Genomic DNA, 27,632 nt, shown 5'->3' with positions numbered 1-27,632 from the left:
GCTAACGTTAAAAAAGTTTGTGGAATGTATCTGTCATATATGGAAGGAAGGTCGTTGGACATGCATTCGAGTAAGCTTAAAGACATATTGGATCGATACGAGAGTATATTTGGGATTTGATCTTTACACTGTAACTACTGTATTCATGCACAACTTCGTTGTATTTTAATGTTACTACTTAGCTATATCTTGTAAAATGTTTTTTTTGTTGCGCAAGGCTGTGAAGAGCGTTGGAAAAAATGCGGCGTTCAAAATAACTGGGAAATCAGAAATCCCTGACTTCCGACTTTAGTGGGTGACAGCTGGGAACTCGGGAAAAAAACAAACTCCGACTGAGGAAAATCGTTTTGAACGGCCATCTGATGCTAGTCGGACATAGGAAACTCGGAAATATCCGACTTGCTGATTCGTTGAACGCGGCACGTGTATGACTACAACCAGTTAGCAAGTCGGACATTTCAGAGTTTCTTAGTTCCGACTAAAAGAAAACTGACGTCATGATTTGACCTCTTTCTTTTCACGAATACTCAGTTGTCTTGAAAGCAGCAATACCTGGAGCCGACGCTTGCGTTATTCCTCATATTAATTCAAATAATATGTTTTGGGTGTCATCAATGTGTGTGCTCTTTTTGGGCGAGATTGTGTAAGACGTCATTCAAAGGCGCCTTTGTTTTTGCTATCTTGCGGCTAGTAGCTAGCTCACCGGAGCTTTGTGTACTAAGGTATTTTAACTAAATTATAGAATTCTATTGACGTTTTGTTGATATAGTAATCCCTTAACGTTGAGCCGTTCACCGTCAGACAAAGTTTCTACCGAACAAGGTAAATTAAACGTTTGATACAGACACTTAGTTTTAGCATAATAGCTAGCTTACTTCGTTAGCAAAGCTTGACACCCGTCCGTGTCGAGGGCTCTTGGCATTGACAAATCCATGTTGCAAAGTGAACAGAAACATAAAACAAACAATTCATATATATATATTTATTTCCTCGTGGTTTATCTTTAGTCATCTAACTAGATCCATTGCCAATGATAGTTAACTGGATTGCTGTTAACGTAAACTAGCTAGCTAAATCAAATTGTATTGGTCGCGTACACATATTTTGCGGGTGTAGCGAAATGCTTATGTTCCTAGCTCCAACAGTGCAGTAATACCTACAATACAATACACGCAAATTCCCCAAAAGAAGAAGTCCAGAAATATTAGAACGAGCAATGCATGTCATAGTCTGGGATATAAATATAGATGCATATCATGGTGTGTATAGACATTATGGACAGTAACGTATATGAATTGAAAAGGTGTACAACAACAGTTATATAACATGAGCTGTTACTAGCATTCAGTATGTAAACATTATTAAAGTGACCAGTGTTCAATGACTATGTACATAGGGCAGCAGGGTTGAGTACCAGGTGGTAGCAGGCTAGTAACAGTGACTAAAGTTCAGGGAAGGGTACTGGGCTGAGGCTGGCTAGTGGTGACTATTTAACAGTCTGATGGCTAGTTAATGTTTCTGTCTGAACAGTGAACGCAGTGAAATGTATGATCACAAAAATAGGACCTGTGATTAGCTAGCTAGGCTACTTGATGTTTTCATTTTCATAAGGGTTTAGCAGTATTTAATCAAGTTGTGGGCCACATTATTTTGCAGACGGGCACACTCCCAAAGCCTATCTCTCTCTTTCTCTCTCAGGAGACCCATGGAGTCTGCAGTGGAGACGGCGGAGAGTTCCCCCATTGTTACAGAACGCGAGAAACCTATTCGGTCTGCAGTAGAGACAGCGGAGAGTCCTCCTACCATTTCAGAAGGGAAGGAACCCACACCATCAGCCGTGGAGGACCAGGATGTCACCGTAGTTTCAGAAAGCAAGAAACCTACACCTTCTGCAGTGGAGACGGCAGACAATGATGTCACTATCGTTTCCGAAAGCAAGAAACCTACACCTTCTGCAGTGGAGACGGCAGACGATGATGTCACTATCATTTCAGAAAGCAAGAAACCCACGACAGCACAGCTGGCCGTGGAGACCGTGGAGAATGCCTCTATCATTTCAGAAAGCTCGTCACACGAAGGCCATCGCCTGTGGATCGGGAACATCGATCCTAAAATCACAGAGTGAGTGAATCCTCTTGGTCCATGAACCTCGAGGTAGAATTTGCCCCTAACCACAGCTCTAGGATCAGATCACCTTACTCTCAAATCCTTGCCTTAACCATCAGGTAGATTAAACATGTATTTAACCCTGAACCAGTGGTAAGGTAGCCTCGTACAACCAGCCTAATCTCACCAGCCTGCTACACAGATACAAATCATTTATGTGAGCTTGCGAGATCAGGCCGGTTGTACGAGGCTAATTGTTATGGGCAACTTTTACTCTCTCCGCCCCTGACTGGGAGGCAATGCAGCAGCAGCCCAGCGGAGCAACCGCCGTGACTGGCCCGTATGATTGATTAGCCGTGTGTCTGTGAGGGCAGGAGAATGAGCAGACAGCGTTGGGCGTGTGAAAGAGAGGCACTCGGGCATGGCGACCTGTTCTGCTGAAGGGCTGCCATCATTTCTCACTCACCTGGCGTGTTTACTCTGTCAACCTGTAGCTTGCTGGCTGCTCTTTTTGCTTCAGAAGAAGGAGTGGGGTGGAGGGCAGCACAGGTTGGGATTGGCTGGTGGGCTCCTGGAAAATGTACAGCTTGCTGGGGCTGGTGTCTAGACAGGCATTTCCTTCCCCTCTACCCTCTGTTTTCCTTTAAATAACCTGGAGTGCATCCCAAATGGCACCCTATTCCCATAGGGCTCTGGTCAAAAGTAGTGCACTACATAGGGTATAAGGAAAACAACAAAATATGCCCACAGGCTGGTGATTGGTAAGATGAATTAGTTCACGTGCTCCAAGTGTTTGTTGTAGCACGACCTACTTCAGGGCCCTCCTCTCTGTAAAGTGACATGCAGGCAGGCAGCACTGTAGAGAGTTCTGTTCTTGTTTTCTGAGTGAGGGTCAGTATTCAGCTATAGTCACTTTGTTCTTTTTCTTTTTACAGCGAGCCAGGAGATCAAATAAGTGAGTAATGGAGATGTGAGGTAAAAATCTCTGCTGTAATTTCTTAGTTTTTCCGCTAATGTGTAGTCTCTGTCAGAGAGATTGATTGTGGTGTTGAAGAGGAGATGGGTCCTGGTAAAAAAGTATTGCATTATATAGGGACTAGGGGGCCATTTGGGACAAAGTCTTAGACTCACTGCTTGCTGCACCATCAGGAGCCATTGATTACACATTTCTCTAAGGAGAAGTCCAAACTGGAAGATTCCCCCAGGGCATCTGGCACTACAGTTGCACTCTGAAACCTGGCGGGAAACGTTGTACACTCTTTTAACACGACCACACGGTTTCTACAACTGCTACTAGGCTACTTTCTCCCTGTCTCTCGTCCCTCTCGCGCTCTCTTTCTCTCGTCCCTCTCGCGCTCTCTTTCTCTCGTCCCTCTCGCGCTCTCTTTCTCTCGTCCCTCTCGCGCTCTCTTTCTCTCGTCCCTCTCGCGCTCTCTTTCTCTCGTCCCTCTAGCGCTCTCTTTCTCTCGTCCCTCTAGCGCTCTCTTTCTCTCGTCCCTCTCGCGCTCTCTTTCTCTCGTCCCTCTCGCGCTCTCTTTCTCTCGTCCCTCTCGCGCTCTCTTTCTCTCGTCCCTCTAGCGCTCTCTTTCTCTCGTCCCTCTAGCGCTCTCTTTCTCTCGTCCCTCTCGCGCTCTCTTTCTCTCGTCCCTCTAACGCTCTCTCTGTGTTTTCTTTCTGTCTCTCTCAGCCAAGAATCCTTTATTGTCTCGTTATTTTCCATGCTAATTAATCCACAGGTCTTAATGATGTCAGATCCTCAGCACCATCATCAGTCATGATCTCATGCCCTCCAGATCTCTGGAAGAATTCAGTCTCGGGACAATGCTGAGCGATTGCTAAATTCCCCGTTTTTTTCCTTCTCTTGGAGAAACTAAGAGTGGTAGAAAAGCTCAACTGAAGTTGGGAGATCATCGGAGTTTAGCTTGTTGAAAAATGCATAATTCCGAGGTCACCGTCTGGATTCTGTGAATGATTCTTTGAATGATATAGGCTGCATTTCATCTGGGAATGCTTTTGCTACCTTCCCCATATCTCAGGGAGCAGAATCAACACTTTGGCACATTTGTTTTTGAAGAGGCAGCTGAGCTCTTATAGCAGCAGATGTGATACCTTACGAAACATGTTGTGCACCAGTCTCAGGCACAGGCTGTCGTTAGACAAACACCAGCCTGACTGTGTTTCAAGAGTGTGTCTTTAGCGAAGGAGGCAACACCCCAACCCGCCTGCTCGACCCGCCTGCCCAGGCACATCTCCCACACACACACACACACACACACACACACACACACACACACACACACACACACACACACACACACACACACACACACACACACACACACACACACACACACACCACACACACGTGGCTAGAGTTGGCACAATTTTTTTTATTTTTTTAAAAATTTTATTTCACCTTTATTTAACCAGGTAGGCTAGTTGAGAACAAGTTCTCATTTGCAACTGCGACCTGGCCAAGATAAAGCATAGCAGTGTGAACAGACAACACAGAGTTACACATGGAGTAAACAATAAACAAGTCAATAACATGGTAGAAAAAAAAGAGAATCTATATACAATGTGTGCAAAAGGCATGAGGTAGGCAATAAATCGAATAATTACAATTTAGCAGATTAACACTGGAGTGATAAATCATCAGATGATCATGTGCAAGAAGAGATACTGGTGTGCAAAAGAGCAGAAAAGTAAATAAATAAAAGCAGTATGGGGGGTGAGGTAGGTAAATTGGGTGGGTAGTTTACAGATGGACTATGTACAGCTGCAGCGATCGGTTAGCTGCTCGGATAGCAGATTTTTAAAGTTGTTGAGGGAGATAAAAGTCTCCAACTTCAGAGATTTTTGCAATTCGTTCCAGTCGCAGGCAGCAGAGAACTGGAAGGAAAGGCGTCCAAATGAGGTTTTAGCTTTAGGGATGATCAGTGAGATACACCTGCTGGAGCGTGTGCTGCGGGTGGGTGTAGCCATCGTGACCAGTGAACTGAGATAAGGCGGCACTTTACCTAGCATAGCCTTGTAGATGACCTGGAGCCAGTGGGTCTGACGACGAACATGTAGCGAGGGCCAGCCGACTAGGGCATACAGGTCGCAGTGGTGGGTCGTATAAGGTGCTTTAGTAACAAAACGAATGGCACTGTGATAAACTGCATCCAGTTTGCTGAGTAGAGTGTTGGAAGCTATTTTGTAGATGTTACCGTATAACTGTGTAACTGACAATTATGGATGAAGACCGTCATGAAAATAAAATAACCGTTAAAATAACAAATGTGGATAAAACAGCTGACCGAAGAAGGAATTGGCTGGGCATTTGTGCGGTTGAGTCCGTTTCTGCTGTAACAGACTCTACAGTAACATGGACTTAACAACATGATGAGACTTTGTTGCTCCTTGCTGAGACAAGCAAGGTGTTGTAGCAAACAAATGTTCTGTTTCAGTGGTTCCCAAACTTTTTATAGTCCCGTACCCCTTCAAACATTCAACCTCCAGCTGCGTACCCTCTCTAGCACCAGGGTCAGCGCACTCTCAAATGTTGTTTTTTGCCATCATTGTAAGCCTGCCATACACACACTATACAACATATTTATTAAACATAATGAGTGTGAGTTTTTGTCACAACCCGGCTCGTGGGAGGTGACAAAGAGCTCTTATAGGACCAGGGCACAAATAATAATCTAATAATAATAATCAATAATTTTGCTCTTTATTTAACCATCTTACATATAAAACCTTATTTGTTCATCAAATTGTGAGTAACGCACCACAGGTTAATGAGAAGGGTGTGCTTGAAAGGATGCACATAACTCTGCAATGTTGGGTTGTATTGGAGAGAGCCTCAGTCTTAAATCATTTTACACACACAGTCTGTGCCTGTATTTAATTTCTTGCTAGTGAGGGCTGAAAATCCACTCTCACATAGGTACGTGGTTGCAAAGGGCATCAGTGTCTTAACAGCACGATTTGCCAAGGCAGGATACTCTGAGCGCAGCCCATTCCAGAAATCTGGCAGTGGCTTCTGATTTTAAATTCAACTTTCACAGAACCGCTTGTTGCAATTTCGATGAGGCTCTCTTGTTCAGATATCGATAAGTGGACTGGAGGTTAGGGCAAGAAAGGGATAACGAATCCGTTGTTTGTAATTGCGTACCCAACTCACTCAGGTGCTTCGCTATATATCACATTTGACATTGTTAATTTGCACACAAAAAAATCATACAATGATGGAAAGACCTGTGGGTTGTCCTTGTTAATGCAGACAGAGAAGAGCTCCAACTTCTTAATCATAGCCTCAATTTTGTCCCGCACATTGAATATAGTTGCAGAGAGTCACTGTAATCCTAGATTCAGATCATTCAAGCGAGGAAAAAACATCACCCAGATAGGCCAGTCGTGTGAGAAACTGGTCATCATGCATGTGGTCAGACAAGTGAAAATTATAGTCAGTAAAGAGAACTTTAAGCTCGTCTCTCAATTTAAAAAAAGAACGTGTCAATACTTTGCCCCTTGATAACCAGCGCACCTCTGTATGTTGTAAAAGCGTTACATGGTCGCTGCCCATATCATTGCATAGTGCAGAAAATACACGAGAGTTCAGGGGCCTTGCTTTAACAAAGTTAACCAATTTCACTGTAGTGTCCAAAACGTCTTTCAAGCTGTCAGGCGTTCCCTTGGCAGCAAGAGCCTCTCGGTGGATGCTGCAGTGTACCCAAGTGGCGTCGGGAGCAGCTGCTTGCACACGCGTTACCACTCCACTATGCCTCCCTGTCATGACTTTTGCGCCATCAGTACCGACACCAACATGAGCAGCAGCTACGTTTGGCTACATACGGACCGTTAGTGGAATTCCCGCGAGAGAGTAACGGTTAATGTGATTGGATGTTAATTATTTCACTAGGCTACCTGTATTTGACATTGTGTTGTTATTTCGCTGAACACTAGATGGTTAAAAAAAAAAATTGTCAGTGAAACGAGGCTACTCAGGCAAGAAAAAAACCTTACCCAAATGTATAGCCCCATTGGAAAATATAAATGGACTGTTTGAAAATGTGAAGGAACATTTTTTGGGCTGTACCCCCGACGTGGGTATGCGTACCCCAGTTTGGGAATATCTGCCTAGGCAATGTCCCCTCTCTGCAGCAGCACATGCAGTCAGGAGAGGAGAAAATGTGCATCTTAAAAATCACATTTTATTAGTCGCATGTGCTGAATACAACAGGTGTAGACCTTACAGTGAAATGCTTACTTACGATCCCCTAACCAACAATGCAGTTTAAAAAGAAATACGGATAAGAAATAAAAGTAACAAGTAATCAAAGAGCAGCAGTAAAATAACAATCTTCTGACACCGCCTGGTAGAGAGGTCCTGGATGGCAGGAAGCTTGGCCCCAGTGATGTACTGGGCCGTACACACTACCCTCTGTAGTGCCTTGCGGTCGGAGGCTGAGCAGTTGCCATACCAGGCAGTGATGCTAACCTTTTGAGGATCTGAGGACCCATGCCACATCTTTTCAGTCTCCTGAGAGGGAATAGGTTTCGTCGTGCCCTCTTCACGACTGTCTTGGTGTGCTTGGACTAGAGGTCAACCGATTAATCAGAATGGCCGGTTTCAATAACAATCGGTAATCGGCATTTTTGGACACCGATCATGGCCGATTACATTGCACTCCACGAGGAGACTGCATGGCAGGCTGACTACCTGTTATGCGAGTGCAGCAAGGAGCCAAGGTAAGGTGCTAGCTAGCATTAAACGTATGTTATAAAAAAACAATCAATCTTAACATAATCACTAGTTAACTACACATGGTTGATAATATTACTAGTTTATCTAGCTTGTCCTGCGTTGCATATAATCGATGTGGTGCCTGTTAATTTATCAGTGAATCACAGCCTACTTCGCCAAACGGGTGATTTAACAAGCGCATTCGCGAAAAAAATGCACCAATGTGTACCTAACCATAAACATCAACGCCTTTCTTAAAATCAATACACAAGTATATATTTTTAAACCTGCATATTTAGTTAATATTGCCTGCTAACATGAATTTATTTTAACTAGGGAAATTGTGTCACTTCTCTTGCATTCTGTGCAACAGAGTCAGGGTATATGCAGCAGTTTGGGCCGCCTGGCTCGTTGCGAACTGTGTGAAGACTATTTCTTCCTAACAGAGACAGCCAACTTCGCCAAACGGGGGATGATTTAACAACGCGCATTTGCGGAAAAAAGCACAATCGTTGCACGAATGTACCTAACCATAAACATCAATGCCTTTCTTAAAATCAATACACAGAAGTATATATTTTTAAACCTGCATATTTAGTTAAAAGAAATTCATGTTAGCAGGCAATATTAAACTAGGGAAATAGTGTCACTTCTCTTGCGTTCATTGCACGCAGAGTCAGGGTATATGCAACAGTTTGGGCTGCCTGGCTCGTTGCGAACTAATTTGCCAGAATTTTACGTAATTATGACATAAGATTGCAGGTTGTGCAATGTAACAGCAATATTTAGACTTATGGATGCCACCCGTTGGATAAAATACGGAACGGTTCCGTATTTCACTGAAAGAATAAATGTTTTGTTTTCGAGATGATAGTTTTCGGATTCGACCATATTAATGACCTAAGGCTCGTATTTCTGTGTGTTATTATGTTATAATTAAGTCTATGATTTGATAGAGCAGTCTGACTGAGCGATGGTAGGCACCAGCAGGCTCGTAAGCATTCATTCAAACAGCACTTTCGTGCGTTTTGCCAGCAGCTCTTTGCAATGCTTCAAGCTGGCAATACTAAAGTACCTATTAGAACATCCAATAGTCAAAGGTATATGAAATAGAAATGGTATAGAGAGAAATAGTCCTATAATAACTACAACCTAAAACTTCTTACCTGGGAATTTTGAAGACTCATGTTAAAAGGCACCACCAGCTTTCATATGTTCTCATGTTCTTAGCAAGGAACTTAAACGTAAGCTTTTTTACATGGCATATATTGCACTTTTACTTTCTTCTCCAACACTTTGTTTTTGCATTTTTTAAACCAAATTGAACATGTTTCATTATTTATTTGAGACTAAATTGATTTTATTGATGTATTATATTAAGTTAAAATAAAAGTGTTCATTGTTCATTCAGTATTGTTGTAATTGTCATTATACAAATAAATATATATATATATTTTTTTATATATAAATATCGGCCGATTAATCGGTACCGGCTTTTTTGGGTCCTCCAATAATTGGTATCGGCGTTGAAAAATCATAATCGGTCAACCTCTAGCTTGGACCATGTTAGTTTGTTGGTGATGTGGACACCAAGGAACTTGAAGCTCTCAACCTGCTCCACTGCAGCCCCGTCGATGAGAATGGGGGAGTGCTCGGTCCTCTCTTTCCTGTAGTTCGCAATCATGTCCTTTGTCTTGATCACATCAGGAAGTCCAGGATCCAGTTGCAGAGGGAGGTGTTTAGTCCCAGGGTCCTTAGCTTATTGATGAGCTTTGAGGGCACTATGGTGTTGAACGCTGTAGTCAATGAACAGCATTCTCACATAGGTGTTGCTTTTGTTCAAGTGGGAAAGGGCAGTGTGAAGTGCAAGAGGGATTGCATCATCTGTGGATCTGTTTGGGTGGTATGCAAATTGGAGTGGGTCTAGGGTTTCTGGGATAATGGTGTTGATGTGAGCCATGACCAGCCTTTCGAAGCACTTCATGGCTACAGTTGTGAGTGCTATGGGTCAGTAGTTGTTTAGGCAGGTTACCTTAGTGTTCATGGGCACAGGCACTATGGTGGTCTGCTTAAAACATGTTGGTGTTACAGACTCGGACAGGGAGAGGTTGAACATTTCAGTGAAGACACTTGCTAGTTGGTCAGCGCATGCTCGCCGTACACGTCCTGGTAAAACAGTCTGGCCCCGCGGCCTTGTGAATGTTGACCTGTTTAAAGGTCTTACTCACATCGGCTGCGGAGAGGGTGATCACAGTCTTTCGAAACAGCTGGTGCTCTCGTGCATGTTTCAGTGTTATTTGCCTCGAAGCGAGCATAGAAGTAGTTTAGCTTGTCTGGTAGGCTCGTGTCACTTAGCAGCTCTCGGCTGTGTATTATTGTTTTTGTTGCTATTCTAATGGTTGTTACGGTGACCGCGGTTTTTTGTCTGACCAATAAACGTCATCCAAAATTCCATGACCATCACAGCCCTATAACACGGCTCCACCCAACGCATGGAGGTAGAAGAGGAAAGGTAGAAAAGGATGGGAGGAAAGACCTGGCTGGGAGAATTCACTGCCCTCTTTAACTTATCCTTTCCCAGGAAAGACCTGCTTTGGAAGACTGCCTCCTTTACCTCATGTTCATGTGAGATCATAGACCATAAAACATGGCCTCTGGGTCATGTCAGACGTTGGACCAGGCAAACGGACCAGGCAAACGGTCTCTTTCTCTTGGTCTCTTACTTTCTCTCTGTCTCTCTCTGGTGCCCAATTTGAGAGTGGTCGCCATATTCAGAGAGCATTCAGTTCCTCCCTGACTCAGTCCTCAGATAGATGGAGGAACTGTAGGTGCTGGTTCGCTTCACTGCCTGGTTATTTAACAGATGTCCAGCTTGGCTCGGGTTCATTCTTTCACAGAAGAACCCCCTCGAGCAAGGAGATCACTCCTCCCCTCACCAACCCTTAGCTCCCCTCCTCAACCTCCTGCCGGCCGGCACGTTTTACAACCCCCAGGAGAAGTGCATTGTGGTCTGTTACAGGCCAGACGTGGTCCCGTCCACTCCCGTGGTCCTTCCCGGTGTATCAGCCCACTATCAATTCCTCAATCTGTGCCAGCAGCAGGTCGCAGGAAGACACTCCATTCCAGCCTGCAGAGGGTGGAGTCTGGGAAAGTGAGAAATTCTGCTTGTAGAGAAAGCTCCTGGGAGGCCAAGGAAAGACATTAATACATCCAGTCCATGGCTGTATCCACAATAACATCCTATACCCTATGTAGTCCACTAATTTTGACCAGACCCCATAGGGCTTTGGTCAAAATAGTGCACTATATAGGGAATAGGGTGCCATTTGGGACGTAACCTGGGATCCCTAGTACTCCCACAACTCCTGCTCCTGGGCTACATACCTTTCCACGATTTAAAAATAACTGCTGGACAAATGTATGAAAGCAACAAGCATCTCTGTTAGGCTACTTGTACACAACACAATTCCCAGGCAGTCACTCCGGGGAGAAAAAAAATAAAGGCTCACCCATGTTTTTTACATTTATTTACGTAACATGGGCTACCAAGGGACATTCACATTCTAATTGTTTTACATTGTGAAATAATGTAGATATTTCTTTAAACTAAGTGATTAGTCTTCCATAGGAAACATTTTGTGTTGTATCTGACCTAAGCTTGAGATCAATAAATATCAAATCAAATGTATTTATATAGCCCTTCTTACATCAGCTGATATCTCAAAGTGCTGTACAGAAACCCAGCCTAAAACCCCAAACAGCAAGCATTGCAGGTGTAGAAGCACGGTGGCTAAATACCGGTTAGACCTAGACTATTGCCTGACCTGATGCTCTATTGCATTATGTGGAATTCAACGTCAGCCAATGTAGCTGCATGTCATGCTTCCAACATACCTGTGATGACTATGACACAACCACTACCCGTTTTATAATTCCATAAGAGATAATGAATGTAGCCAAAAGTTACAGTACCAGTCAAAAGTTTGGACACACCCACTCATTCAAGGGTTTTTCTTAATTTTTTAATATGTTCCTCATTGTAGAATAATAGCGAAGACAGCAAAACACATATGGAATCATGTAGTAACCAAAAAAGTGTTAAACCAATCAAAATATATAAGAGATTCTTCAAAGTAGCCACCCTTTGCCCTGATGACCGCTTTGCACACTCTTGGCATTTTCTCAACCAGCTTCACCTGGAATGCTTTTCCAGCAGTCTTGAAGGAGTTCCCACATGCTGGGCACTTGTTGGCTGCTTTTCCATTCACTTTGCGATCCAACTCATCCCAAACCATCTCAATTGGGTTGAGGTCGGGTGATTGTGGAGGCCAGGTCATCTGATGCAGCACTCCATCACACTCCTTCTTGGTCAAATAGCCCTTACACAGCTTGGAGGTGTGTTGGTCATTGTTCTGTTGAAAAACAAATGATAGTCTCACTAAGCGCAAACCAGATGGGATGGCATATCGCTGCAGAATGCTGTGGGAGCCATGCTGGTTAAGTGTGCTCTGAATTCTAAATAAATCAGACAGTGTCACCAGCAAAGCACCCCCACACCATCACACCACCTCCTCCATGCTTCACGGTGGGAACCACACATGCGGAGATCATCTGTTCACCTACTCTGGATCTCACAAAGACACAGCGGTTGTGTCTTTGTGAAACAAAGGACAGATTTCCACCAATCTAATGTCCATTGCTCATGTTTCTTGGCCCAAGCAAGTCTCTTCTTATTATTGGTGTCCTTTAGTAGTGGTTTCTTTGCAGCAATTCGACCATGAAGGCCTAATTCACGCAGTCTCCTCTGAACAGTTGATGTTGAGATGTGTCTGTTACTTGAACTCTGTGAAGCATTTATTTGGGCTGCATTTCTGAGGCTGGTAACTCCAATGAACTTGTCCTCTGCAGCAGAGGTAACTCCGGGTCTTCCTTTCCTGTGGCGGTCCTCATGAGAGCCAGTTTCATCATAGCGCTTGATGGTTTTTGCGACCGCACGTGAAGAAACTTTTAAAAGTTTTTGAAATGTTCCGCATTGTCTGTGACCTTCATGTCTTAATGATTGACTGTCATTTCTCTTTGCTTATTTGTGCTGTTCTTGCCATAATATGGACTTGGTCTTTTACCAAATAGGGCTATCTTCTGTATACCTCCCCTACGTTGTCACAACACAACTGATTGGCTCAAGCGCATTAAGAAGGAAAGAAATTCCCCAAATTAACTTTGAACAAGGCCCACCTGTTAATTGAAATGCATTCCAGGTGACTACCTCATGAAGCTGGTTGAGAGAATGCCAAGAGGGTGCAAAGTTGTCATCAAGGCCAAGGGTGGCTACCTTGAAGAATCTCAAATATATTTTTGATGTTAACACTTTTTTGGTTACTACATGATTCCATATGTGTTATTTCATAGTTTTAATGTCTTCCCTATTAAAAAATGAAAAACCCTTAAATGAGTAGGTGTGTCCAAACTTTTGACTGGTACTGTATATTGTGACTCTATGACTAGGTAGCATTTCTATTCATCTGGTCATGCCCAGTCTACACTGTTGATGTTTTTCTGATAACGCCCTGAAATGGTAGCATGCAGCATAGGCTTTTGGCGTTCACGGACAGTGATAGTTGGCTCGGACAACAGAGAGAATGCACTCTCCTACGCACAGACTGCATGCTAGGCTGCCCAACAATACAGACCGTCGACATGGAAATATGAAATTGGCTGCTTCTTGTTCAGACTGCCCCCCCCCCATTACAGCGTGGACTAAATATATCTCCTTTACTGTTGTCCCAACTTCTCTCTCGGTTATACGGTAGATGACGTGTGAGAGATCTCTCGTAATCACTTCTACTTGAACTTCACAGTGTGTGGAATGAGTGTAGGCTTGAATCTTATGCCAAAATGTTGAGTCTTGTGTCGGGAGGTATAACCTCAAGTTCCCTCTGATTCACTGGTACAGCTGTTAGCCATGGTCATGACAAATTAATCTATTGATTGGTACAAGGCCGGGCCAGTACAGTGTGTACTACTGTAAGGGACTCTTCATAGTTTAACACTTGTTAACAGGGCAATGAGGCTATAGTCGAGACCACCTCAAGAGTCAGACGGTCAAGCAATTAATAGATATTTTTTAATGGATCCTGGATGTTAGTGACAATGAATCCGACTGCTAATAACCTTCTGAGTGGAAGGTGGACGTGTTCAATTTCCCACGACTATTGTAGGCTAACAGGCCAAGGCAGTTACGGCAGCTAGCCGCACGCAGCCATGCACTGTACAGTAGCGAATGTTTTTCTTGAATTCAGGCTTCCTCTTTTCTTTTTTTTCTCTCATTGTCCTGCCGCTGTATCCTCTGTATTGTGTGGATGAAAGATTTACTGCGGCTAAAAAGGTGTAAGAGACCGGTCATTCTAATCAGGAGCAGGTGACAGGGAAGGCAAATATAGTCATGCTATATGATGTTTTATGAATAGGTTGGACTGTCCGTGACAAAGGAATGTTAGCTAATTTATGTTATGAGTCGTCTTAGTTGATGGTGGAAGTCTGGCGTTGAAAGACCCGGCCTGTATTGAAAGAGACATTTTCGTAATGATTTGTTTCAACCTATTCTACTGGAATTCAATTTAGTCTTTATATTAATCAAATGTGTTTGGAGATTACACATGTCCACTAAATGTTATTTCAAAGTAATACGTGACTGAGTTTATCCAAGCAAATCAAATACATAAACGACAAAATACATTGATTTTACGTTGTCACAGCAGATCAAACGCGCTGGAGTGAGTCTCAGTATAAGTGTGTGTGTTTCCTCTACAGGTATCACCTGGTGAAGCTTCTGGAGAAGTTTGGGAAGGTGAAACAATTTGACTTCTTGTTCCACAAGTCCGGACCGTTGGAGGGCCAGCCCCGAGGATACTGCTTTGTTAACTTCCACACCAAAGAGGTACGACACCCCACTAGCCATTTCACATCTTTCAATTCCAAGAAAAGATAGTCTCTGCTTCATATGAATTTACATTTGAGTCATTTAGCAGACGCTCTTATCCAGAGCGACTTAATAGTGCGTTCATCTGAAGACGGCTAGTTGAGACGACCACATTTCACAGTCGTTGTAAGTAAATGTTTCCCAAATGAAGTAGTTATCAGCTTATTGGTAAAGATAAGTGCATTGTATAAATGTGCATTGGCAATTAACTCACAAAAGTCAAAAGCTAGGGCAAGTCAAAAGCTATACACAGCATAGACAAAAGATACAGTATAGCCAACCGTTTCCCATCTCTCCCCGTGAAGATATTGTCTCAAACTTCATAGGGCTCTTCAGGGCTCCACCAAAGCTGAGATAAAGATCTCTTATTCACTGTGAGTGTCTCAAGTGTGATGGGAGGCTGTCCCTGGGGTGTTATTCAGAGGAAGTGTGTATTTATTAGCCTCATACACACGCAAACACACACGCCACTAGAGCCCCACGGACTGGGTGATCCATCCATCAGTCGTTACTGTCTCTGTTATCACTTCATGATAAAGTGATAACAGATACAGTTATCACTTTATCATAAATAATATTGATTTGTGTAAGAGCTCTTTGATAAGTGTTTGCTAAATGACTACAATGTAGTGATACTGGCCTCGTTTTTCATGGTGAAATTGTTTTTTTTCATGAGGATCAAACCCCTTTTTCCCGTCTCCAGGAGGCTGAGAGGGCGATCCATTGTCTGAATGGGAAGCTGGCCCTGTCCAAGAAGCTGGTGGTGCGCTGGGCACACGCACAGGTAAAGGTAAATGTCACCCGGTTAAACCTCTCGCCTTTTACACACACACACACACAGACGGACGGCATGGCCTGTGATTCTTGTGTGTCCCTCTCTTAGGGCAAAAAGGCCAGCCTTAACCTAAGCGTCCTGCATGCAGCAGTGTGTTTGCCTGTGGTCTGCTCAGTGGTGTGTGTGTGAGTGTTGTTGGGTACAACAAAATGGCAGCATGGTGTACAGGCCACAAATGGACATGGTACTAGTGTAGAACAGTAGCAGAAAGGCAGGAGTGTGGGACTGGAGAGGACAGTGCTCCAGTCAGTCCCTCTAGGCAGTGGGGAGATCTCTTGGACTCCAGCAACCCTGGTCTGTCCCTAACAATAGGCAGCTGCCGTATGGACTAAGGAAATCCTGTATGGGGCCGAATCCCGCCCCTCCTGTACACCCCCTGTCCCCCCACTCTCCCCTGAGGGGAATGAGACACCAGGTTCAGGTCAAGGTTAACAGTGCAGCCCTCCTTTGACAATAACAAGCAGCGGACAACTGGTTCCAGACCCCCCCCACCCCCCCCACCCCTCTCAAGGTTCATGACATGCTCCCCACACATAAGACAGATCAAGAATAACAAATCACATTTTATTTGGCACATGCTTCGTAAACCCATAGGTGTAGGATAACCGTGAAATGCTTACTCCCCAACAATGCAGAAAGACAGAAATAGATAAATACACAACGAGTGACGATAACTTGCCTATATACATGGGATACCAGTACAGAGTTGATGTGCAGGGGTACGAGGTAATTGAGCTAGATATATACATATAGGGATTTTTACCTTTATTTAACTAGGCAAGTCAGTTAAGAACAAATTCTTATTTACAATGACGACCTACCAAAAGGCAAAAGACCTCCTGCGGGGACGGGGGCTGGGATTAAAAAATAAGATAAATAACATATAAATATAGGACAAAACACACATCACGATGAGATTACATAAAGAGAGACCTAAAGACGACAGCATAGCAAGGCAACAACACATGACAACACAACATGGTAGCAGCACAAAACATGGTATAAACATTATTGGGCACAGACAACAGCACAAAGGGCAAGAAGGTAGAGACATCAATACATCACGCAAAGCAGCCACAACTGTCAGTAAGAGTGTCCATGATTGAGTCTTTGAATGAAGAGATTGAGATAAAACTGTCCAGTTTGACTGTTTGTTGCAGCTCGTTCCAGTCGCTAGCTGCAGCGAACTGAAAAGACGAGCGACCCAGGGACGTGTGTGCTTTGGAGACCTTGAACAGAATGTGACTGACAGAACGGGTGTTGTATGTGGAGGATGAGGGCTGCAGTAGATATCTCAGATAGGGGGAATGAGGCCTAAGAGGGTTTTATAAATAAGCATCAACCAGTGGGTCTTGCGACGGGTATACAGAGATGACCAGTTTACAGAGGAGTATAGAGTGCAGTGATATGTCCTATAAGGAGCATTGGTGGCAAATCTGATGGCCGAATGGTAAAGAACATCTAGCCACTCGAGAGCACCCTTACTTGCTGATCTATAAATGATGTCTCCGTAATCTAGCATGGGTAGGATGGTCATCTGAATCAGGGTTAGTTTGGCAGATGGGGTGAAAGAGGAGCGATTACGATAGAGGAAACCAAGTCTAGATTTAACTTTAGCCTGCAGCTTGGATATGTGCTGAGAGAAGGACAGTGTACCGTCTAGCCATACTCCCAAGTACTTGTATGAGGTGACTACCTCAAGTTGACTACCTCAAGCTGAGGTGATGAGGTGACTACCTCAAGTTGACTACCTCAAGCTGAGGTGATGAGGTGACTACCTCAAGTTGACTACCTCAAGCTGAGGTGATGAGGTGACTACCTCAAGTTGACTACCTCAAGCTGAGGTGATGTGGTGACTACCTCAAGTTGACTACCTCAAGCTGAGGTGATGAGGTGACTACCTCAAGCTGAGGTGATGAGGTGACTACCTCAAGCTGAGGTGATGAGGTGACTACCTCAAGCTGAGGTGATGAGGTGACTACCTCAAGCTGAGGTGATGAGGTGACTACCTCAAGGTGACTACCTCAAGCTGAGGTGATGAGGTGACTAGCTCAAGCGCTAAACCCTCAAAGGTAGTAATAACACCCCAGGGAAGAGGGGCATTCTTCTTACCAAACCACATGACGTTTGTTTTGGAGGTGTTCAGAACAAGGTTATGGGTAGAGAAAGTTTGTTGGACACTAAGAAAGGGATAAAGTGACTAGACCAACAGTAACAGCAGCGCATGTGACGAATCAAACGAGGTAGTGGATAAAGGGTCAATACACAGATAGTCCGGGCTATTGGTTAACTATTTAACTAACTATTTAGCAGTCTTATGACTTGGGGGTAGAAGCTGTTTAGGGTCCTGTTTGTTCCAGACTTGGTGCATTGGTACCGCTTGCCGTGCGGAAGCGGCGAGAACAGTCTATGACTTGGGCGGCCGGAGTCTTTGATGATTTCTAGGACCTTCTGCCGACTGGTTTAGAGGTCCTGGATGGCTGGGAGCTCGGCCCCAGTGACGTACTGGGCCGTCCGCACGCGTGTGCGTCTAGTCCATTTCCACATCCCGTGTCTGACTCACTGAGCCGTTCTGTATCGAGTGACATTAACGCCAATAGGATTCAATCATTTTGATGACATTTTTTTAATTTTTTATATCATTTTTAAGTAACGGTCACGTCATTCAAGGATTCGTGCTGTTGATTTGCACGCGGTTTGATTTTGCCATGTTCTGTGTAATATAAATTCACCATGGCTTAACCGAGGGGATGGACAGGCCGACTGTCTGGAGATCTCCAGCTTTGTCATCAGACATGCGTCAACCACTGGACAGATGTTCCCCCCCCCCCCCCCGAAACGTTGAGAGTCGTTCGCCTCTGAGCCTGACCTTTTGAACCTGTGAACTTAGAGATAATGGAGGGAAGAGGCACTGATCTAAGGAGGGAAATGTGATACGGGTCACGCGTGCAGTAAATAGACCCTTGGTGCTTGCCTATCCGGAACGTATAGGATACATTCTTATAGAACGCCTTGTCAAATGGAGGGAAGGGAGTATTTGAGGGTCATTGTTTGACGCCTAATCATGGTCCTAAATGTATGACCTCAGCATCTATTATGACAAGTGGGTTGTTAAGTACTCTGGCATGAGAAAGCAAGGGGCCCGTTTGTTTGCTTTCATTGTAATACTTATTTCCATGTTGCGTTGAGGAATAGTCATTTTCATGACTGATATGTGGTTGTCTCACCGAGCTATCTTAAAGGGACGCTTTGGGATTCGGGCAGTGAGGCCCTTTCTCTACTTCCCCAGAGTCCGATGAACTCATGGATACCCATTTTCTATCTCTGCGTCCAGTCTAAAGGAAGTTTGGAGGTAGGTCAGCGAGCCAATGCTAACTAGCGTTAGCGCAATGACTGGAAGTCTATGGTATCTGCTAGCACGCTGGCAGTTACCATGGACTTCCAGTCTCGACGCTAGTTAGCAATTGCGCTAAACGCTAGTTAGCAACTTCCTTCAAACTGCACACGGAGACATAGAAATGCCACGAGTTACTCTTGACTCTGGGGAGGTAGATAAAGTGCTTCATTGCCGACCTCCTGAGGCATCCCTTTGAGATGGATGCACCAACTGTAAGTCTCTCAGGATAAGAGCGTCGGCTAATTGACGAATGTCCAAAAAATGTCATTCATCCATTCATATTGGTTCAGAAAGCAACACGATGCTTTTTGAACCCGCTTATTAAAAATGCATCCTATTGATCCTAACTGATTACTAGACCTGGTAAGTCTAATATGAGTCTTTTTTTCTTGTATGTTGATGTGTTTTTTTCGTTCTTCTCTCTACAGGTTCACATTGCATCACTCACGTTGGGGAAGTTCTGAGGGGCGGTTTTTGAGAGGAATGAATGCACAGTTATATTGCTGTGCCGTTCACCTTCCCCACAATGCCTCAGAAAAGGGCATCACAATGCCAGTGAGGGGATTTGACCAAAAGCAGCAGCAGACAAACGGAGTGACCTGGTCCCTCCATGGTGCAACCGTAATCTAAACGGGCTCCGCTCTGGTTACCTGGTCCAACCATGGTGCGACTGTAGGCAACCTACCGTAAGCTAGCTGGCCCCAAAGCTCTGCTCCATCTGTGGTTACCAGCTCATGTTCTGCTCAGCAGCCAGCCATGTGGGAGGAAGTTGCAGTTCATTCTCTAGAAACTCTCCTTATACCTCATCATGTCCTATGTTACTTTACTTACATGTCTCACAGATGTTCTTTTCCTTGCTTTTGTTTTTGTATCTCTGTTTGTTTGTCTCTCTGTCTCTCTCTCTGTGTCTCTCTGTGTCTCTCTCTGTCTCTCTTTCTCCCTCTCTCTGTCTCTCTTTCTCTCTGTCTCTTTCTCTCTCTCTCTCTTTCTCTCTATCTGTTTCTCTCTGTCTCTATCTCTCTGTCTCTCTCTGTCGCTCTCTCTCTGTCGCTCTCTCTCTCTGTCGCTCTCTCTCTCTGTCGCTCTCTCTCTCTCTGTCGCTCTCTCTCTCTCTGTCGCTCTCTCTCTCTCTGTCGCTCTCTCTCTCTCTGTCGCTCTCTCTCTCTCTCTCTGTCGCTCTCTCTCTCTCTCTGTCGCTCTCTCTCTCTCTCTGTCGCTCTCTCTCTGTCTCTCTCTCTCTCTCTGTCTCTCTCTCTCTCTCTCTGTCGCTCTCTCTCTGTCTCTCTCTCTCTCTCTGTCTCTCTCTCTCTCTCTGTCTCTCTCTCTGTCTCTCTCTCTCTCTGTCTCTCTCTTTGTCTCTCTCTCTCTCTTTGTCTCTCTCTTTCAGAGGTTTGAGGGTTTCAGAGGGGATAAGAATGGTCCTGCCAGCCTGGAGCCGTCCTGCAGTGCAGAACTAGACTTACCAACCAATCTCAGGTTGGTCCAATCTGTCTCTCTGCCCCTCCTCCCTCTCTGACTCTCCCTTCATAGTTCACTCACCCTCCCCCCTCCCTCCCTACACTATTTTAGAAGCCTATGAATTACAGTATGATATACCAGATTAGGGTGTATATTAGACTCATGAACTCATGATCAACACCTAAAAGTCTAACTTAAATGTATTTAAAAGCTGGAATCCTTAATGGTGACACTGCCACGTCCATTTGCGATATTATAACAACAAAGAAGTTACTACCGACTACGGACACTGTTTTTCCCATCGGCCATAATTGCACGTGCGATAGACCAGCAAAATATGTACTGCAATGTATTTTACACGACGCTCCTCACCTTCGTCATCAAAACAAGATAGTGATGATCAAATCAAATCAAATTTCATTTGTCATATGCGCCGAATGCATCCGGTGTAGACCTTACCGTGAACTGCTTACTTACAAGCCCTTAACCAACAATGCAGTTCAAGAAATGGAGTTAAGAAAATATTTATAGAGAAAGTTTCAAAGTTGAATCACCACGTGCACAAGGTGAATTTCTTACCGAGAGCTCTTTCCCAACAATACGGTGATATTCCCTCATCAATCTACACACAATACCCCATATTGACAAAGCAAAAACAGGTTTCGACATTTTTATTTTTTTATTTTTAATACATTTGATATCACATTTATATAAGTATCCTGACCCTTTACTCAGTACTTTGTTGAAGCACCTTTGGCAGCGATTACAGCCTCGAGTCTTCTTGTGTATGACGCTACAAGCTTGGCACACCTGTATTTGGGGAGTGTCTCCCATTCTTCTCTGCAGATCCTCTCAAGCTCTGTCAGGTTGGATGGGGAGCGTCGCTGCAAAGCTATTTTCAGGTCTCTCCAGAGATGTTCGATCGGGTTCTGGCTGGGCCACTCAAGGACATTGAGACTTGTCCCGAAGCCACTCCTGTGTTGTCTTGGTCCTGAGCACTCTGGAGCAGGTTTTCATCAAGGATCTCTCTGTACTTTGCTCCGTTCATCTTTCCCTCAATCCTGACTAGTCTCCCAGTCTCTGTTGCTAAAAAACATCCCCACAGCATGATGCTGCCACCACCATGCTTCATCGTAGCAATGCCAGGTTTCTTCCAGACATGACGCTTGGCATTCAGGCCAAAGAGTTCAATCTTGGTTTCATCAGACCAAAGAATCTTGTTTCTCATGGTCTGAGAGTCATTTAGCAAACACTGGGCTGTCATGTGCCTTTTACTGAGTGGCTTCCGTCTGGCCACACTGACAGAAACTGTCAGTGTGACCATCGGGTTGTTGGTCAGCTCCCTGACCAAGGCCACCCAATTGCTCACTTTGGCCAGGCGGCTAGTGAGTGTCTTGGTGGTTCCAAACTTCTTCCATTTAAGAATGATGGAGGCCACTTTAAAATAAAATGTTTTATACATTTGCAAAAATAAACTGTTTTCACTTTATCATTATGGGGTATTGTGTGTAGATTGATGAGGGACATTTTTTATTTAATCCATTTTAGAATAAGGCTGTAACGTAACAAAATGTGGGAAAAGTCAAGGGGTCTGAATACTTTCCAAATGTACCGTATCTAATTGTTGGGGCTTTCAATATAAAATGTATGTCTCTATCATAATGTTCAGTGCAAATATTAGCCCATGAGTAAGCTCTGGCCACCTGGTAAACATGTTGTACTAAAAATGTTTAAAGTGCTATAATGGTGGATTACTCAGATTCTCTAATATATTATTTTAGTCAGATACTTTGCTGAGGGAGCCTAATTACCCTATAACTCATCTGCCAGTCCTCTCAGCCAAGTTTGCCTCTCCACTGTTGTCATTTTAGTTTTGTTTTCAACGGGTGTGGCTGAAATACGGGCGCAGCAGTCTACGGCACTGCATCTCAGTGCTAGAGGCGTCACTACAGACCCTGGTTCGATTCTAGGCTGGATCACAACCGGTCATGATTGGGAGTCCCATAGGGCGACGCACAATTGGCCCAGCGTCGTTAGGGTTTGGCCGGGGTATGCCGTCATTGTAAATAAGAATTTCTTCTTAACTGACTTGCCTAGTTAAATAAAGGTTAAAAAAAAAATATATATATATATATGAAAAAGCCGAATTCACTAATTTGAGGGGTGTCCACATACTTTTGTGTGTGTGTATATAGTGTAGATAATAATAGAAAAATAGAATAAAACATTTAAGTACGAATAAAACCCCACAAGAACTACGATGCGAGTTAAAGAAACACGAGAATGCCAGTATATACAGGTCAGTGTCAGTACCGTAGTCAGTGTGCAGGAGTACTGGAGTGTGGTTGAGGTGGGTTTATACATTTTTTTTAAAGTGGAAAGTAGCATTTATAAAAACAAATGCCCTCGTGAGCTCAAATGCAACACTTTTTATTTTATTGATGAAACAACCATGTCTAAGATGGACTTTAAAAGAGAACTTTGCTATTTTACAACAAAATCTCAATTGTTGATGTAAATGCCATGTTATAGAAGGTTCCAGACACTTTCTTTTTGCGATTTCACTTATTTTTTAGAAACTTACCCCAACCAGCGATTCACTTCGTCATCCTTGTTGTCTAGTACGTGGGTTTTGAAAAACATGAACAAATACTCCAAAACACCCAAATACTTTTAGAAATGCTGTCATTATAGTCATGCAGGTCTTTTAGATGTTGTACACATGAAATTGTCATTCCAAACTTTATCCGCAACATTGAATTCCATTTTCTGCGACTCGAGCTGTTACTCCTGTTCAATTGTCTGTGTAGCCTTCTGCTCGAATGGACGGCGAGGTATCGCTCGAGTCGCAAATAAATGGAATATAACATTGAGGACAAAGTTCGGAATGACACAATTTCATGTGGTCTACATCTAAAGACCACCACTGTACTGAGACAGGGTTCACACAAGGTGCTTATTTTGGCACTCTGAAATTCAAGTACACCTTGAAAATAAGAATTTTCTCAAGTTAGTACTTCAAATATGTTAATATGAAAAATGCATTGGTCTTACAAATAAATTTCCAGGCAGACTACAGAGTTCTATTTCCTCATGTGTTTCGCGCTCTGGTTGCCAGGCAAACTCAGATATTCCACCCACACTGCCACTCAGCCAGGCAGGTACAGAACTGACTGATTAGGCACCACCAAACGTCACATCGATAGCTAAAATGTAGATTAAATCCTGCCTGGCAGGATATTAACGTTTATGAAGGGGTTTTGCCAGACCCAACCAGGGATGTAGTAGAGGCTAAACGCACGTAAACGCCATTTACGCACCTTTTTATTTGTGAAATAGCATTTACTCACGTTTTTATTTTGTTAATTATAGTTTACGCACTTATAATTGCATTCCCAGCGTTGATCAACGCTCAGAAGCCTTCTTGATCTGCGTTCTAATTGCAAATTATTAATGTATGCTCGTTATGTTCGCCTGCTCCCCCGGATTTGCCTTGTTAGCAGCATATTCATTCACCTCTCTGTCCTACGGGAAACTCGGCTGTGTCAACAGACATCCCCTAAACAAAAACTCCCTGACTCGGAGAACGAGTGTACATCTGGTAAATAGTCGCTGATATTTCAGTCAGATGTCTTGCTAGCTATGTAGCTCAAGTGCTCTTGTTGATAATCTGGTAGCGAGCTATGGCTAGAAGGATGAAGTTAGAAGCTAACGTTGAATGGAGGCTGCAATGAAGGACGCAAAGGAGATACACAGAGAGAGGAAGCATTGAAGCAAGTAAGGAGAGAGGTTAGTATTACAGTGGTTCCCAAACTTGGGGTCGCGGACCCATGTGGGGTTCTTTAAAATGTAAATAGGATCCCCTGAGAGAATCTTTAATCTTATCAAACACATGAATCACTTGTTTCTCTTCAAATGGGTCTAGAATACAACATTTTAGAGTCAACTAGGGGCCTTTTACACTGTTAGAATTCACTTTCATGTCATTGTGTTGGGACAGCCTGTGGGACCTAAGATTTTGTGAAATATAAAGACCATTTAAATATAAAGACAATTTAATATTGTTATCATGTACATTGAACTAAAATATTGAGTTACAGTTCATATAAGGAAATCAGTCAACGTCATCAGTACTGACTTACCACTCATGTATGTATGTAATAAATAAGTAGTGAAATGTAATATTGAGTAAAACTTGTAAGGGAGGTAGTGATGAATAGTAAGTTGTTTTTTTTCATCTGGTTGTGGCAATATACTGCCATCTGGTGGTGACTAGAAACAATTGCATAATAGGAACTATTACAAATTGATGGTCCTTGAAAATAAATATTAGTGCTTGAAAAAGTACTTAAAAGTCCTTGAATTTGACTTGTCACTGTCTGTACGAACCTTGCTGAGAGCATTTCAAAAGGACATATTTGGTGCGGGTAAGTTTCTCAAAAACAAGTGAAAATTGCACAACCAAAGTGTCTGGAACCTTCTATAACATGCCATTTTCATCAAAAATGTAGATTTGTTTGTAAAAAAGCTAAATTGTCCTTGAAGGGAGAGTCCTCAGGAAAGTGCATTTCATTTCATTTACCATAAACTTCAATAACACAAACTCACCAACCATAGACCAGTCAGTGTGGAGGAAGAGAAGGAAGAGTTTCCTTTTTTTTCTTTCTTTATTCCTGCTGCACACCCCCCCCTCTCGCTCTCCCTTGTTTACTTCCCCACTCACTCAGTCACTCACTCTATAGCTCTCTCGCAGTCGCACTCTCTCCCTCTCTTGCTCTCTCCTACCCACTCACTCTCTCTTCTTCTCCCTCCCATACAAAGTACGAGTGCGAAGATTCGTGCGATCGAGGCCAAGCTTCAGATGATGGAGGAGAACCCAGACGAGGAGTACCAGGGCCCCTCAGCCTACATGTACAACAAGCCTCCGGAGAAGAAACGCCAACAGCCTTACAGCAGACCCTTCCGCAAGTTCAGGAGATGACACACAGGGGACAGAACATCCAACACCTAGGCTTGCAAAATTTCCCCGTTAACTTTCCCCGAACTCCCAGGCTTTCCAGAATTCCTTGTTTGAAGATTCCCAGTGTTCGGAGATTCCCAATATCAGAAGGGAATAAGCAGGACATCTGGAATCGTCCAACCAGGATTTCTGGAAAAGTTGGGAATTTTGACAAAGTTACTGGAATTTTGCAACCTTACCAATACCTGACTGGCTCAGTGACTTCCTCTACAGCGGTCTCCTGTAATACGTTAACAGATTCCAAGACAATTGAAGTGCTAATTAACATTACCATGATGCAAACGTATATATGGAATATGCTCAGATTGTTAAATTATTGTTACACTGTAGTGTTGTGGGAGTTGCCTGATGCCAATCTGTTTGTGCTATTATCCCAACTCCTTGTCACTCATTGACAATGACTGCAATGGAGTTGGCAAGAGCACAAAAAGATCTGGGACCAGGCTATAGTGGGAGTCAGGCCACCAAACTGTATGACTTCAGGTTTGGACAGATGGTGCAACAAGCCATTTAAATTTTTTCCTATTGTGTGTATTCTTACATGGAAGAGGAATTATAATTTTTTTTCAAGGAAGGTTTTCTTTTTTTTTGTAATCTACTTTTCTACAACTTCAGCCAAAACTATTTTCAATGGCTATATGTATTGTATGATGTGTAGAATATCACACCTTCCATTTATCTTACTATTGTTTTTCTGTTTGGATTTTTTTCAAATACATTGTTATTGTAATGTTTCATTTCTGTCTTTGCCGTTCAGTGTTGGGAGTTTGACATTATTACCCTTCATAATTCCAATTTGACCTGATGTAGTGGACTAATACAGTATAATATGTTCCCCACATGCTCTGAGTCACTTGTTATCATTAGCTACAGACCAACATTATCATGTTGGTCTGTAACAAAAAAGAAGGCAAGGCATAAAATCATGTATTTTAAAACTGAGTGGTTGTCACCATTCTGTGTTTCTTGTGATCAAAGAAGGTTACGCTAAATGTATTTTATTCATAACACATATTTGGCTATGTTTGAGTGATTTGAGGGCCATCAAAAGTGGAGAATGTTGAGCAACTTTGGACAATTATAACTATTTTTATTTATGCTATGACACCCAGTAAACGACATTGCAACTCAACTCGTAGATGACATTGTTCAATCATAAAATTGTCTTTGAAAACAAATAATATTTGTATTTTTTTATTTCAATGTAAATATACCGCCCTATATTGTTGTCCACGTGTTGTTTTTGAAGTTTTTACATGGCTATTTTATGTATCCCATAATTTGTAGATCTGCCAAATGTTTAGAAGAATCTGGTTCAAGTAGAGCAGGAGATTTCTATATCTATTTACCACTCCTCAGCGATGTTGTGCACGGTATATCTCTATCTTCAATGAGGATTATAAAATAACAGTCCTCATAGTCTGACTAATAAAAATACGCTAATAGAATGTTCTTCAATCAAGAAATTAGCTTGATATCACATTGAGCTTCTTCACCCCGCTCCCATTAAATGTGTTGCAAGCACCTGAAATGTGGGCGTCTGATCGATGCCCACGTGAGTTGTGCATGGTTACTCTGCCTGCAACCAGAATGGTAAGAAAAAGAGTAGGCCTACCTCAGAATATTTGACCTTTTGCAACATTTTTCAATATGATTTATTTAGCAATCTTCCTGTGAATTGAACATGTTTTTACAGTGACATAGCTAAAAACTGATATGATTGAAACAGCTTCCGGGAAATCACAAACTCTTGGTAGTATTCAACATGGTTCTCATTTTGAAGGGGAGATCCGCGCGTGACATATTTACTGCCAAAGTTCCAGTTACTCGCGCGGGTCTCAAGATAGTAGTCTGTATATTGGAAATCATAGGATGACCTGATTATCCATCGTTTCAATCATTATTAAATAAATTACTGCTAGTTGGTATTTTTGATGCTGTGATAGATAGGCCTATGCGTTTTTTAGGATTATCATGAGTCAATGAGACAAGCATATTGTCTTCAAGGTCCTAGAAAGCCCATATTTGGGGTGAGAATGAGATGTCATGTTTATTTTATGTCAAATTTTCAATAGATCCTCTTGTAGAATCAAACTTTTCCGT

The 27,632-nt window shown here is 43.2% G+C and overlaps 1 protein-coding gene across 4 annotated transcripts; it reads left to right on the top strand.

The window, feature by feature from the left end:
• On the top strand, positions 1-26,757 carry LOC139543638 (probable RNA-binding protein 18). 4 transcript variants are annotated; one of them, XM_071349925.1, is made up of 6 exons: positions 1-70; positions 1,699-2,121; positions 14,651-14,777; positions 15,523-15,609; positions 20,439-20,527; positions 25,331-26,757. In XM_071349925.1, the coding sequence occupies exons 2-6, from the start codon at positions 1,706-1,708 to the stop codon at positions 25,488-25,490; spliced, it is 879 nt and encodes a 292-aa protein (XP_071206026.1). In that variant the 5' UTR covers positions 1-70; positions 1,699-1,705; the 3' UTR covers positions 25,491-26,757. The 4 variants fall into 4 exon arrangements, with proteins under 4 accessions (XP_071206026.1, XP_071206025.1, XP_071206024.1 ...); XM_071349924.1 differs by lacking the exon at positions 1-70 and adding an exon at positions 476-722; XM_071349923.1 differs by lacking the exon at positions 1-70 and adding an exon at positions 478-822.
• The last annotated feature ends 875 nt before the right edge of the window (positions 26,758-27,632 follow it).

Source organism: Salvelinus alpinus, chromosome 18, assembly GCF_045679555.1.
Source record: "Salvelinus alpinus chromosome 18, SLU_Salpinus.1, whole genome shotgun sequence".
In the NCBI taxonomy this organism is placed as follows: domain Eukaryota; kingdom Metazoa; phylum Chordata; class Actinopteri; order Salmoniformes; family Salmonidae; genus Salvelinus; species Salvelinus alpinus.
Note: the sequence above shows the minus strand (reverse complement) of the source record. Positions and strands in the feature narration are given on the sequence as shown.